The sequence below is a fragment of the Sorghum bicolor genome, chromosome 3 (genome assembly GCF_000003195.3).
Source record: "Sorghum bicolor cultivar BTx623 chromosome 3, Sorghum_bicolor_NCBIv3, whole genome shotgun sequence".
Classification (NCBI taxonomy): Eukaryota; Viridiplantae; Streptophyta; class Magnoliopsida; order Poales; family Poaceae; genus Sorghum; species Sorghum bicolor.
Window position 1 is genome coordinate 68,001,577 of NC_012872.2, and position 15,263 is coordinate 68,016,839.

The 15,263-nt window shown below is 50.3% G+C and overlaps 2 protein-coding genes across 2 annotated transcripts; one reads left to right on the plus strand and one right to left on the minus strand.

Annotated features, from left to right (window-relative positions):
• Positions 5,065-5,517, plus strand: LOC110433760 (vegetative cell wall protein gp1-like). The gene has a single exon (XM_021456330.1). It carries the CDS (start codon positions 5,065-5,067, stop codon positions 5,515-5,517), a length of 453 nt encoding a protein of 150 aa, XP_021312005.1.
• On the minus strand, positions 11,789-13,783 carry LOC8058941 (cytochrome P450 94C1). Its single transcript, XM_002458752.2, has one exon. The coding sequence runs from the start codon at positions 13,498-13,500 to the stop codon at positions 11,908-11,910; it is 1,593 nt and encodes a 530-aa protein (XP_002458797.2). The 5' UTR covers positions 13,501-13,783; the 3' UTR covers positions 11,789-11,907.

A 15,263-nucleotide genomic window follows, 5' to 3' on the forward strand; every position in this document is an offset into this window, starting at 1 on the left:
TTTTTTTTTTTTAAGGGGGATAGGGATTGGGAATAAATGCCTCTAGCGGACTGGCTGTAGCTGGGCTTTTCTTTTGGGCCACGATGATTGATCACTGACGAACATACGTAGTTTACTAGCTGGGCTCTCTTCTGGATATCGGGTATGCGGGTAAATCGGGTAATGCGAGTGATTACCCGAACTAATTTTGGATATCTGAAGTCAACATCTGAAATTATGATTGGGTATTTCAGGTCCGAGTCCAGGCAGTTTGGGTTCAGGTATTGAGTTCTCATATTGGATTTTTGGCCCACTGTTAGATTTGACTAGCTAAGGAACAAGAATAATAAGAAAGATATAGGAAGAATTAGGCGTATGGCCGTGGAAAAAAACTTATTTTTTTAGCTTTATGACTTTCTTTATTTTTTGAATTTGGCTCTATGACCTTAAAACAATTTTTATTTGGCTTTATGGTCTTCTATCAGATTTGGGCAGCTTGTTAAGTCAAGGGTAAAAACATCGTTTTACCTCAAAACAAGTATATATATACTTAAAATATACAATAACAAAAAAAAAACTGTTTAAAAAATTTTGTTAGGGTAAAATAGTCTTTTTATCTCTTACTTAACACATTTTTTCCCAAAACCGACAGAAGGGCATAGAGGAAAATAAATTTTGTTTTAAAGCCATAGAGCCAAATTAAAAAAAAGGAGTAAAATACACTGGCGACCCTTTAACTTGTCACCCTGTGCCACTTTGATCCATGAACTTGCAAACCCGAAAAAGTGACCCCTGAACTTGTCAGTCTGTGCCACTTTGGTCCATGAACTTGCAAACGCAAAACAGTGGCCTCTGAACTTGTCGGCCTGTGCCACTTTGGTCCATGCGTGTAAAGGATCTTTCAACACGCCAACAAATATTTGTTTATTTCATAACTAATTATTAGTGAAATGCTAAATTCATGAAATGTTTTGTGTAGCCTCTTCATGATGTACTCTGCCTAGAAAAAATATGAAACCTAGAAAACGAATAATTTTTGCTTGTTTTAAAATTATCTCTTTTAATTAGTAAATGCAACGAATTGATATACTATTTGATATATTGACGCTACGAATAAAAATATATCAATTTCGTAAATTAAAAAAGAAGTGCTGACATCATCGCTGATGTCAACACCATAAACGGTGCCATGCATGGCCTATCAGAGGCGGCCATGTGGCAGAACAGTGCCATGCAGCTGGTGTTATTTTCGTATTTGCATGTTCATGGACCAATGTGGCACAGGTCGACAAGTTCAGGAAGCACTTTTTCGCGTTTGCAAGTTCATGGACCAAAGTGGCACAGGCGGACAAGTTCAGGGGCCACTTTTTCGGGTTTGCAATTTCATGGACCAAAGTGGCACAGGCTGACAAGTTAAAGGGCCGCCAGTGTAATTTACTATAAAAAAAGAGAGGATTATATACTTAAGATAATTTTTTTTAGTGGCATACACCTAATCGATACTTTTTTTTCTTTTATAATTGTGGCCAGGGATTTGAAACCTAGTGTTGGAGTCATGTGCACACAAGTAAACTGCCACAACAAAGGCAAGATTATTACGCAATGCTTGTGCTATATCACCATATGCACACAACGAATCAAGCAGCAGTGGAGCAAAGGATTCTTGGAACCTTGGAAGGTTGATGGGCTCATCTTCTTTTTAGGCCTTGTTTAGTTCCCAAAAAATTTTACAAAAATTCTCAGATTTTCCGTCACATCAAATCTTTAGACGCATGCATGGAGTATTAAATATAGACGAAAATAAAAACTAATTACATAGTTTAGTCGGAATTGACGAGACGAATCTTTTGAGCCTAGTTAGTTCATGATTGGACAATATTTTTCAAATACAAATGAAAGTGCTATTATTCCTATTTTGTAAAATTTTTTGGAACTAAACAATGCCTTATATATAGGCTGTCCAATGACTGGGCCTTAGGCCCAGGGTCTCCGGGACCCAGGTCTGCCAGCATTACCAAGTTTGTACATCTTATTGGAGATTAAAAAAAAAAGATAGTCCTATTTCGAACCTTCATATACATGTATGAAACTATAATGAAGGCACAATGGAACAAGCGAAGAACAGACAACAGGGATTCAGGGAATCCACATCATCCGTCATTCTCGCCTAATACACGGCCACACCCAACCAAAGAAAAGTAAGCTCACATCATGATTCCCAGGGAATCTTACCATTCCACCCTTGTACAGTAGTGTCTACTATATATATCGTCGTCAGTCGTCACCATGAACAGCACAGCGGAAAGAAAAATCTAGCGGGGTAGATTTGGTTCGCACGGGCACGCGCCCGGCCAGCAGCGGGGCCGCCCCCGGGTCTTATCGATAATCGCCTTCCCGAATTAGGTTCCGCGTCCACGCGATCGCCCGCCTACCCCGTGAAGGTGAATCGTCGTTGCTCGTGCTCTCCTCTCCGTCCCGGGCGAACGTGCGATCGTGCAATCAGAATGCAGAATTGCACGACGGCCACCACTCGCGGTTGGCGAAATGTGGCGCACGCGGGTACACACGCCCCACTACCGCCGGACGTTTCGGCAGGCCGGCTACGCGCGTGCAGCCAACGTGGGGAAGCGCAGAGGTCGCTGTGTAGGCTGTACCAATCGGTCGGATCGCATGCATACCGGAAGGACGGGAGCTTCTGCGCCAAGTGACGCTGCCGTACGTGGCGACGATGGCTGGATCTCCTGATGGGCGCGGCGCTTTTTTTTGCATTGCATGCGTCAAGATCATCATCTCGTACCGGATGTCAGAGGGCCGGGACGATGGTGCCGGGCAACTGGGACGGAACCGTACGGCTGATCGAGCAGCTGGAGTGGACGGCTCACGGCTCTCCTCACATGCACATGCACGCGTACGTCGTGGCGAGTCACATGCGTCCGACTGTTTTACGCGTGGCCGCACGCACGTACGACGGACTGACACAGTGTGGAACTCGCAGGCATGCCTTGGCTGAGGAGCTAATCAGTGTTGGTTCTTGATCGGTTGATCGGTCAGGGACGGCAACGCAAGGGCTTTGTTTAAGTTTTCGGAACCGTAGCACTTTCGTTCGTTTGCGATAAACATTGTCTAATCATAGAGTAACTAGACTTAAAAGATTCATTTCGTGATTTACAGGTAAAATGTGTAATTAGTTTTTATTTTCATCTATATTTAGTGTCCTATACATGTGCTTTAAGATTCGATGTGACGGAGAATCTTGAAAAGTTTTTTATTTTTGGGTGAACTAAACAAGACCTTAATTATATATGTACAGTAAAACCTTGTTTAGTTCACCCAAAAATAAAAAACTTTTCAAGATTCTCTATCAAATCGATTTTTACGGCACATGCATAAGCACTAAATATAGATAAAAATAAAACTAATTGAACAGTTTACCTGTAAATCACAAAATGAAACTTTTAATACTAGTTACTCTATATTTGGACAATGTTTGTCAACTACGAAAGTGCTATAGTCCCGAAACTCAAAAAAAAATTCGAAACTAAACAAGGCCTGACTTGCAAGCTTTTGCGAGAGCCCACAATATCCTCTTTGAATTTTGACAGTGTAGTATTTTCGTTTTTATTTGATAAATATTGTCTAATCATGGAGTAACTAAGTTTAAAAGATTCGTCTCGTAATGTATAATTAATTTTTATTTCTATCTATATTTAATATTTTGTGCATATGCGGCAAGATTCGATATGACGGAAAATTTTTAAAAGTTTTTTGTTTTTTTGATGTGAACTAAACGAGGGCTTAGAGTGATGTGCATCGCACCATTTCCGTCGTCACAAGATTCTTTTGTTGTTGGCCCTTCTGCAAAGTGCAAGTGTAGCAGGGGTCGTCAAAGGAGTCGCCTTCGATCGTCACGCGATCGATGCTGCTGCCACAAATTTTCCTTCTCGCAACTGGACTTGGGGGACCTGACACCTTGACGCTTCTTGCTGGAGGAGTGGAACACGATTCAACCGTTCTTATCCTGATAATGATTCGAGGGTCATCAGCACACATGAAAAGGTACGTCGGATCTGCATTTAGCTTGCAGATCACAGTCATCACACTTCACTTCGCTACATCCTACGAAGGACAGCATGTTAATTAGATCGAGACTTTAGTTAGGTCCGTGGCAACAGGGGTGCAGTGGGGGTTGGGGATACATGTGTGTCAACTAGCATATGGACCGTTTTAATTTAATGTCTTGTCTTGGAATAATGAACTGCTATTTTCAGTGTACACCCTCGGCTCTAAAACCAGTCTCAATGTAATTTTATCAGAGTTTTATACGTATTAAATATGTTGATGTAGTATCATATTAATAAAGTGAGAGATGATAAGAGTTTCATGGGAGCAAAGAAAGTTTCATCCCATAAAACTTTTCTGCATTGTTTTTAAAATCTGATGTGTTGAAAACTAGGACATGAAACTTTTCATTGAGACTGACCCTAAATTATAAGTTGTTTTTATTTTTTAATACATAATGATGATTTATAATTTCAAAAATGGAAGGGGCAGGTAAGACTAAGGCCTTTAACTTGTGGTCGATGTAACATCCCAGATTTTTTTACGAAAACCAAAAATACGAACTTTTTAAAATTTTTCTTGTAATCTTGTGAAGCATATAGTTTTTAGATCTAAATCGATCCTAACCCGCTAACAAATCGTGGCATACATATAGATTTGTTTCTAGGTGAGTGCTTTTGTTCGTGAGTCGGTTTGGAGTTTAGTCTTGTTTATGGTTTTGAGTTTCTTTTGGAGTGCACAATTCCGTAGCAAAGTCTTCCCGAATCTTCGTGGAGCCTATCTCAAAGGCGAAGCGAATCCCTTCTCAACTTTTTGTTGGAGTACGTCTCAAACTCCATCGGATTTTATCCGATCTCCTTTTGTTTTCCTTCCTTTGTGTTTAATCAAAAATGGAGAACCCCTTTCTTTTCCCTTGGGCCGAATCTCTCTTCTTCTATCCATTCTTTTCTCTTCCTCCAGCCCAGCCAGCTCCCTGCCCCAGCCCATCCCGCGCACCAGGTCGGCCCGCCTCGTCTCCCTCCACCCATGGCCCAGCTCGGCTGCTCACCCCCCCGGCCCAACTTGCGCGCGCCAAGGCCCAGGCCGCGGCCCAAGAGCCCCCTGCGCCCCAACCCTAGGGAGCAGCTGCTCCCAACCCCACTCCCAGACGCCGCCGCCACCCTGGGGTGGACAGGCACCCGCGTGCGCCCCAGCCCTGGAGAGCACCCGCCGCCGCCGCCTGATGCCGCGCCCACGCCTGCCCCTCTACCTTGGCGTTCGTGCCGATGCGTGCCACGTGTCCCAACGCGGGCACGGACGCCGGAGATGGTCGCCCTACCCGGGAACCCTAGCCGCGCCCCCTTTAAAGCTTCCAGAGCCGCCGCTGCCCTCGCCCTATTCCCCATGGCGCCGCCACCCTCCTCTGCTCCACCTCGGCTCGCCGCACCGGAGCCGTCCGCCGTGACGCCGACACCGAGCTTCGACCGCGACCTCGCCTAGGAGCCCGACGTCGAGCTCCTCTCCGTGCTCGACGCGCCCCTGCTCCAGGCCAGGAGCAGCGCCACCATCGGCGACCGAGGCCCCGGCGTCCTCCGCGACCGCGACGTCGCGCGGACTCGCGACCGCAGACGGCCACGCGGACGCCACCGCCGCACCAGAGCCACCCGCCGTGCCAAGTGCCTCGACCCCAACCTCGCCCGCACCTCGGCTCGCCCCCGGAGCCTGTGAGCCGCCTCCGCGCCCTAGCCGCGCCGAGCCCCGACCCCGCGACGTCGTGCTGCCCGACGGCGACGCGGTTCTGCGCCACCCTACGACGTCGCGAGCTGCACCGAGCAGCACCTCGGCGATGCCGTGCTCTGCCTCACCCCAAGCCCAAGGCCATGGCCTTGCTGCGTCCCCGCCGATGTCGTGCTTCCTTGGGGCCGCGACGTCGTCACCCTGGCCGTGTGACGTTGGACGCGGTGACCACGGTCACCCTGCTACCTCGTCCTCGCGCCGTTCATCACCGACCCGACCCCGTCCTCGCCAGAGTCGTTCCCTCTGTCGCCGGTGAGCCTCGCAAAGACTGAAGTTATCCCCTTCTGTCACGTTCCCGACTGAGACCGGCCTTCGTGCCGCGATTCATCCACTGTTGCAGGGAAGTTTTGGTCCCGTTGTGTTTTGGCCGAGGAAGTGATGCCTTCTCGCTGCCTGCTGCCTCCAGCCGAGCCGCAGCGAGCCACAGCCAGCCAAGCAGAAGACTTGCAGCTGACCTACGCCCTTCTTCGTGTTCGGCAAGGTCGAAACCCCCCCGTAAACCCTAGTCGACGTTGGAACTCTATATTAAATCATATTTGTTCATACATCATTTCGTTATCTATCATTTGTTCATGATCATACATCTCCGATCTCGTTTAATACATGATCTGTCTCTATTATATCCATGCCTGTGCCGTGCCTTCGTGCCGGTCTATTTATTTATCTATCTCTATCTATCTCTCGTGCTATGGAAATGTGCTACTCCGAGTTGTCATCGTGTCCCTTGCGTTGTCTTTGGTCGAGTCGTGATTCTTTATGTGTTTGTCGTTGCCTGAGGACCGAGCCTTCGAGCCGGTTAGGGAAAAGGTAGTGTGTTCGACCATTTCGATCGTGGGTTCGTCCCGCCATGATCGCGATGACGAGCGTAACTCATTCCCTGTGTTTAGTTGACTCCGTCGTGCTACGGTCGTTAGCTCTTGTTCTTGTCCCGCAGACGTGGTCCTCGTGGACTCGATGTCTTTATCAACGCAGTTCTTACCCGCACACTCGAGACCTAAGTGACTTAGTCTAGTGGGATACGAAATAGGGGGACAACCTTCGTGGAATTGTCGGAGGCCAACTCATTAGGTGAAGCTCATGGCCGCAAGTCCACCTTGCCATGACCATCGGGCTTTACCCCATTTCTCGGGTGTTTATCCTAACCACCTCGTATGCTTGTACCATCCTGACTAGAGCATTCCCTCGGACCTAGTGGTGACAACCGCATCACTACGGGCCTTAGGAATAGCCTCGTGCCGATTTAGTCGCACAGTCATGGTGCCCTACGAGTAGGTTTGGATCGTGGGGTCGTATCTCTTTTATCCAACTGTCGTTTGTTCCATGGCGGGTTGGTTGAAAGGGGTATGGATTCCATTCCTCTTCTCTCTTGTTCTCAACTCCCGTCGATCCAGTAAGACGTGGATTGTGCCCCTTTTGCTTGGATGGTGTTTTGATTCCATTTCTATGATTTCCGCTGTTGCTATGGCGAGTGGGTCACACGAAGATGAATCTCGTATCTCTTTCCTGCCTTTTTGGTTCTTTGTGCTTAAACTCTTGTATGCTTGCACTTAATCAACCGTAGCATTTCTTTGGTTCTCGTGGTGACAACCGCACCGCTAAGAACCTTAGTGATGTCTTAGTGCATTTAGTGCACCTAGGTTGTGGTACCCTACAAGCAGCTTGAGCACTCGAGTTCTTTGTGCGTCACTCTTTCTAATTCCTCGTCTCTTACCATGGCGAGTGGATGGGAAGAAGTAGACCACTTCCTATTTTCTTCTCTCTTTGTTCCACCCTCTCTTGGCTCTCGCCAACTACAATAGCGTATGGATTGAGAGAGACCGGAACTTCTCCTGCTCATAGTCTTTTCAATTCCTGTCGATCTCTATGACACTTGGATCGGAAGACCGTAAGCCATGGTGTTTGCTTAGAATGGGTTAGAGTCTAAGCCATTTATTAAAGCCGTACAGGTTGACTCAGTTGACCCGGGAAGTGCCGGCTAGGCTAAGACTCTGACTTGTACTTAGTGAACAACCATTCTCACTTCTTTTAGCCTAGGGATCGGATATCCGCCGAGAGGGCTAAGTCGTTATCCTTTCGGTGCTCTCTTAGTGTAGTTGTTCTTAAGTGTTCTGTCGCCTCTTTTCGCAGTCTATCTAGGTCTAGTGGTCTGATTGTTTCGCCTTGTTTGTCGCTTACGAGGTAGTTGCTTCGAGGTTAGCGTTGATCGGATCAGAACCCGTTGAAGGAAGGACATGCAGATGGAAGAAAGACCTTGGATGAGTACAACTACAAGTGAACTAAGGATCTTGGAAATGTCACTCGACAGGTGCCACGTCCCACCCAACCTCGTAGAATCCTATTAGACATGCAATAATGTAGATGCTAGTGCTTTACTTTTATGCAAATGAACTGAGATAGGTTGCATGGTAGAAATGCTTGTGAGCCATTGCCTTGTTGCAACCTATAACCCTCGCACACCCGCTGATAGGTTAGATGCTTGCATACTACTTGCTACTGCTCCTACTACGCATTATATCTGTGATGTGATGCATTGTGGGGGATTGGATGTGAGTGGATAAGGCACGTGGTGCCGATAACTGGATAAGAAATAGATAATGGATTTGGGGAGATCTTGGCGTGTGTCTTGGGTGTGTGGTGAGGGTCGAGTCGACCGAGCAGGATCTACGACGAGTCTTGGGACAAGTCTTGCCGGGGGACGCTACCTGGGCGTTCTCCATGAGAGATACCTGTGGCGGGTACATGTGACAGGGAGAGGTCCCGGAGTGGAGTGTCTTCGTGGGACGAAGCACCGGGATGGGAGGTGCTGTTTAGCACGGGGTAGCCGGATGTCTCGTCGAGCGGAGCATCGGCTGGCCCCTCGTGAAGATGTCCTGTTCGGTCACCCTAAGGACTGAGATGTTCTGAGAACCGGTTCGTAGGAAGCCTTGCACCCCACTCGCTCTTATGGGGAGGAGACGGATGTACGACCAGTTAAGGCGGTGCCACTACTACTAGGTTGTTGGTAGACAGTGTAGGGAGGTACGGGCATGAGGACCCACACCCTCCTAAGACAGCGTAGTGACCTTTGGGGGCCCGGTACTACGCCTCACAGTCTCAGCGTACCGGTGGTACTCCGGTATGGTCCCAGTTCTGAGTGGTAGGGTGGCATCGTACTTAGTTGGAAGGCAGCCCAGCATCAGCCTAGGTGGGGCGCACCACCGATGATGGTGATCTTGTGGTTAGTGCAAACCTCTGCAGAGTTTCTGGTTGATCGATCGATACATATGCCGTTTACGGCTATGGACCTTTCCTATGTTTCCGCTTCACTTGACTAGTGAGAGGAGTCCTTTCTACCTTCCCCTGGGTTTGTGTTGGATCCGGCGTTGGCCGTTGAGGCAAGGCACGAGCGGGAGTCGTACTTGCCGCCTAGAGAGTGAGAGTGTGGAGAGATGTGTGTGATGAGATGGATGGATGTGTGGATGAGATGGAATAAAACCTGATGAATTATTATTATTAAATATTGATGAACTTGCATAGGAAAAACTACAACCATATATGTAGACCTCTTGATCTACCCTTTGCATTCCACTTACCACAAAGCTTACGCAAAAGCATAGGGTGGGAGCCAGTGGCCAGTACAAATCGTACTGAAAATTGTTTAGCAGGTGTTGAACGTGGTCTATGATGATAACTACAGAGAATAGAAGGATTAGGTGGTCTCGTTCCTGCGCTCAAGTTTGGTTTGGAGATGAAGGCTATGCCCGCTGATAAACTACGCCGACTCTGATGATTGCCCGTGAAGGAGGAGCCTTCACCGCTAACGCGCTACATCGACTCTGATAAAGACCCGTGTGTGTTTCCGCTAGAAAGACGATGTAATAGGCTTGTTGACCAAGAGTTGTAAAGTAAATGTGTTGTAATTTTGTTTCTAACGATGTATGACTATGATAACAGCTGATATATGATAATGGGATGGTTCAATTTTTGAATTATCACATTATAATTCGAATCTGTGGATTTTTTTCCTTTTTGGAAAAATCTAGGTCGTTTCAGTCGAGGACAAAGTTTTTGTTTCTCATGCAAAAAATTATATTTGACACTTAATACTATGGATAAACCGCATGGTACATATTTACCTAATTGCAGCGTAGCTGCCAAAGCTATAATTTGGCAGATGGTAAGGAAATGAAGAAAACCATGTGGAGTTTAGAACATCTCCAAGAGATTTATAAAAAAAAATAGAGTCTAATAGACTCTAAATCATTTTCCATCTCTTCTGCGCTCCAAAAACCACTCTTCTTGCTCTCCACTAGTGGAGAGGCTACACCACTCTCTAAATTCGGTATACGGTAGTTTTCTTATATTTTTTCACGTAAGAAAAGTTATAATAAGCCTTTGGAGTATAGAGAATCGAAGTTAAAACTTAGTCTAGCTCTTGACGTTGCTCTCTTGTAAGAAGGGCTAGAGGGAGTTGTTGGGTGCGACATATTGCTTACCCCCACCTTGGAGCCCTTACCAAAACTAAATGTATAAAACAAGTGTTGTGGGTCTTTAAGGAGAAGTTGCTTGCAAAGTACATTAGGGTAGTAATTATTAATAAGCACCGTTTAGGAACCTTTTATGATCCAACTTAGCCCATATATCTATCTATCTCTTGTCTATGCATGTAATTTTCATCTGCTACATAGCGGTCTTGAGAGCCTCTCCTCTATTTTTCTCTTGTTCACATTTTGATTTTACATGATCTTCGATGTGTATCTTTGACCACTGACTGTTTTTCTGAAATACAATCTTAAAATCCTTCAAATCCGTGAAAGTTAGCAAGAAGTATATCTGAATACAAATGTGTATAACAACTCACATGTTTTCAAACAAAAAATACATAGTTTAAAAGCCATATATGCAGCCTGAATGACACATGTTGTTCAGTTTTTGTGGTCTCGAAGAAAAGCATAGCGAAGCTCACCCTTTGCACACGGAGAAAACGAGTTCCCGTACAACCATAAAAACTCTAAAACCCACTTCACCTTTCTTTTCTGGACCTAACACTTTCCTGCTGATTATTCCTCGTTGCGGCATCTTCTAGACAAAACGTGCGCCCTGCCATTGCTCGTGGTACTGGTACCGGTACCGGTACTGGTACTCCACAGGTTTGGATGGGCGAGAGGGTCCATACTCCATACCATACGCAGGGAACAAGAACAACACCGCGTCAGGACCATGGCGTGCCGGGGAAGATCTATAACGCTTGCGGTGCCCGCGCGCCCCCACAGGAACATGTGCGGTGGTTCCTTTAATTTCCGTCTCCCACCTCCCACCTCCGACCACCAAGAATCGGCATATGTTTACGCCGCCGTACATGCATGTTTGCAACAAACACACTGCCCTGCCCATTCGCGTACCACACGGCCCCGATTTCTGCACCAAACACGTGGAGCATTTCCGACTCTTTTCCCACTCGTCAGAGCCGTTTTCCCTTGGGTGTCTGTCGGGCCACGACGACGACCGCACTCCAACTCCAACTCCAACACCGAAGAATCTCTCCGTCCACCGCGGCATTTCTTTTACTAGAAATTTCCTCCTCTCACCTTTTTTTTTTCAGAAGCGGCATCAGTTCCATGTTTCCATTTCTGCATGTAACAATCTTCTGATCTCTCTCTGATTGAGAAAAAAGGAGATCGACGGCAGGTGGAGCGTGCAAGTTTCAGCCGGTGACGTCCCCTCCTTATCTGATCCAAATCCGATTCCCGCTAGAGCAGGCGCCTGATTTGACCGATTCCGTTCAGTTCTAGGAATCTATTTGCCATTCTAGTATAGTAGTAGCAGCTCAAGTGGAGACGACGACGACGACGGGGTGGGGACGTGCAGTGGGTCGTCCACAGCATCGTCCGCTCCGTGCTGCCAAGTGCCGGCGCACTCACCGGCCGGGCGGAGTGGCCACGGAGTCATAGCTCCACCACCCACAATCGACAGCAACTAGATTACGGGCGCGTGATTATATATAAATCCACCACCAATATTCCGTTTGAATATGAAACGGGAAATGTGACAGGCAAAAGTCGAGCAAGGACGAATCGTGATGACACCAACAGTTTTTTTTAATTATTCCGTTCATTAGATTGGCGGGTTGTGCCCGCTCACACGTGCTCGCCGGCGCACTCGCACCGGCAGCCCGCCCGCGAACGTGGCGGTCAGCCCCGGCGCGAACTTGGGCCGGCGGGAGCTCCGGTCGGTGGCCTCGATGTCGAAGCTCCGGACCACGGCGACGATGACGGCCTTCATCTCCATCAGCGCCAGCTCCTTGCCGATGCACACGCGCGCGCCGGCCTGGAACACGGGGTACCGGTACGGGTTCTCGGGGACGAAGCGCCCGTTCTGGAGCCACCGCTCGGGCCGGAACTCGCCGCAGTCGGGGCCCCACACGGACTCCATGCGGCCCATGGCGTAGGCGTGGTAGGTGACCCGTGTGCCCTTCGCTACGGCCGTGCCGTCCGGGAGCGTGTCGTCGCCGGCCGCGAACTTGGAGTCGAACTGCACCGGCGGGAACAGCCGCATGCTCTCGGACAGCGCGGCGTGCACGTAGTGCATGCCCTTGAGCTTGTTGAAGGTGGAGGCCGTGAGCCGGACGTCGTCGCCGGCGACGCGGGTAGCCTCGTCCCGGATGGCGGCCGCCACCTCCGGGTGATCGGAGAGGAGCAGGAAGAAGGCGGTCAGCGCCGAGGCGACGGTGTCGCGGCCGGCGAGCATGAAGCTCACGACGATGTCGCGGAGGTACTTGTCGTCGTTGATGGAGCCCATGAAGCGCGACAGGAGGTCGCTGCCCCCCGAGGCGGCGCCCCCGAGCTTGCGACGCTGCCGGATCACCTCCGCGGCGAGCGTGTCCACGAGGTGTACCGCGTCCCGGAGCCTCCTCTCGTCCCCGAAGTTGAGCAGGCGCTTCAGCTTCCAGATGATGTGCATGGGCACGGTGGCGCGCCTGGCAGAGAGCGTGGAGGCCATGTCGAAGGCACGCTCGAACGACGACACCGGCATCGACAGCTCCAGGCAGCCGGGGTCGAGACCGAAGGAGATCTTGCAGATGCAGTCGAAGGCGAAGCGACGGAACACGTCCTGCAGGTCCAGGACCCTGCCTTCTTCACCCTCACGCTCACGGGAGGCAGAGTGGAGCAGGGGGATGAGCCGGCTCCGCAGCTCGGAGGCCACGACGCGCACCGCGAAGGCGCGCAGCGCCGGGGACGCGAGCTCGGCCGCGGCAAGCTTGCGCTGGAACAGCCAGGCGTCCCCGTCGACGTTAAAGATCCCGCGGCCGAGGAAGTCGGCGAGGATGGCCGAGAACGGGGCGCCCTTGGGGTAGTTGTCGAAACGGGCGCGCAGCATGTGGTCGACGGTGGCCGGGTTGGCGGTGAGCACGTTCCGGAGGACGTGGACGTGGACGGTCTGCGCCGGCGAGGTGCGCAGCAGGTGCGCGTACCAGTCGCAGAGGTTGTCGAAGTCGGCGGCCCACGACGCCGTGAGGTAGGCCTCGCACACGGGGCACGCGCACCACCACGGCGGCCGCATGCGCAGCACGGCCAGCAGGGCGGCCAGCGCCACCGTGCACGCGGCGGACACGAAGAAGACGGCGGCCACCTGCGGCTGCATCGAGGACGCCAGGGCACTCGCGGCGTCACGTAACGCCGCCGCCCCGGTCTCGGCAGCCATGACCATGAGCTCGTGGTATCCTCGCGCTGTGCCTGCGCGCGTGGTGCTAGTATCTGCTGCTATGGTCGCGGGCGCGCGCTTTCATACGCGGGTGCGGGTGCGGGTGCGGGTGCGTGTGCGGGTGCGGGTGAGTGTCGTGGCATCCCCGGAGGAGGCCGTTTTATACCAGGCAGCACGGGGACGGACGTCTCGTGTTAAGGATGGGGTATAAACTTGATGATGGGTGGTGCGCGCGCAAGATTGCGAGGAATTTGTGCTGTACTTCGTAGTGTTGCTGGTTTGACCTCCCCGTTGCTTTTTACGAGCCTCTTGGTCTCGGGCATGTAACATGTTCGTTTCCTCCACTCCTCTGTGTCCCTCCATGTGTCGTGTTGGAGCCTTGTTAGTCGGCGAGGGCACGTGCTCCATCAGTGAAAATTGCATGCCAGAATCCTGAAGCCCCATCCCAGGCACTGGCAATGCATAAATGTGACTGGGGGCCATTTTAACCACCACTGGCCGCTTTTATCCGACCAAGACTAAATTTGGGGCCGTCCAGTCCGGCCGTGACCACCAATGGTCCCGCGGTCTCTGGTCACCGGGCATTAATCAGTTTATTACTGGCCGGTGAGTGACTGCACTCTGGTCACAGTGCGAATGTGCGATCTCTGTGCAACGCGTAGGAGGGCCGTCAGCGTCACCGGCGAGGCGAGCTGCAGTGCCACTGCGCCCGAGGTGAGAGAGAGAGTCAGTCTCCGGGTGTTTCACTGCTGCGCGGTGAGCACGTGCCGATTTCAATGCAGCCACGAGGATGAAACAGCAGCACTGGGGGCCGATGAGTCAATGCCCGGCACGCCAGCGCCGTATGGCTAGCAATTCATCGCGTTGGTCCAGCCGGATTCCGCCAGGGGCCGGAGGACCCGCGCGCCATGCAACTATGCAAAGTGTGCAGCTACGGCACGGGGTACTCTACATGTAGATGCGTTTACTGTTCCTCCGCGGATCGCTGCGCGCGCGGGGTTACTGCGCGATGCCCACGGGCCACGGGTACAGTACGCGCGGCTGTTTCCACGAGCAGTTTGCCCGTGCTGATGCAGTTGAGCGCGCGCGCGCGACGCCTCTTACGGTTGCGGATCGGACGGCCCGTGCGGCGGTGCACTGTTGTGTTGTGCAGTGCGCGGCGTCGATGCTTCAACGTCGATGGCACTGCAGCTGGATGGACACCTCGCGGCGGCATGTGTGTAGCTTCAGCGTCGACGACACAGCAGCGATGCGGCGCAAAATTAAAGGAAGATGCTGAGGAGGACGTGGCAGGTAAGTTGACGTAGTACTAGCCTGATAAGAACTGACGTGGCCACTTAATAGTGTCTCTAATTGCACTCCGAAAACTCGTACGGACAAAGCTAATATAGGCTACTTCGTAGCAACACGTGGGCTATTTTACTTCTTTCTATATAAACTGCACTTATGAAAAGTTTCCCATATGGAGTACCGGCGCACTATATACTCTATATAAAACGATCGTCCGCGTACTGCCAAGAGGAATCGATCGCAGATTCCAGCTCATAGCAAATGTGTCTATATATGTTACGACGGGACCATGTACTATGAGATGCTCGTGAAAATAACAATAATGAGTTAGCTATTTTTGCTGTATTTAATTAGGCTTGACTCGATCCTTAATCAACTAAACAGTAAATTTAGCATCGCACGTGGATCTGAATGACGTCCTAGCATATTCATATTTCATTATTCATAGGACGTGAAAACTTAGCATTCATAGGCTCAAT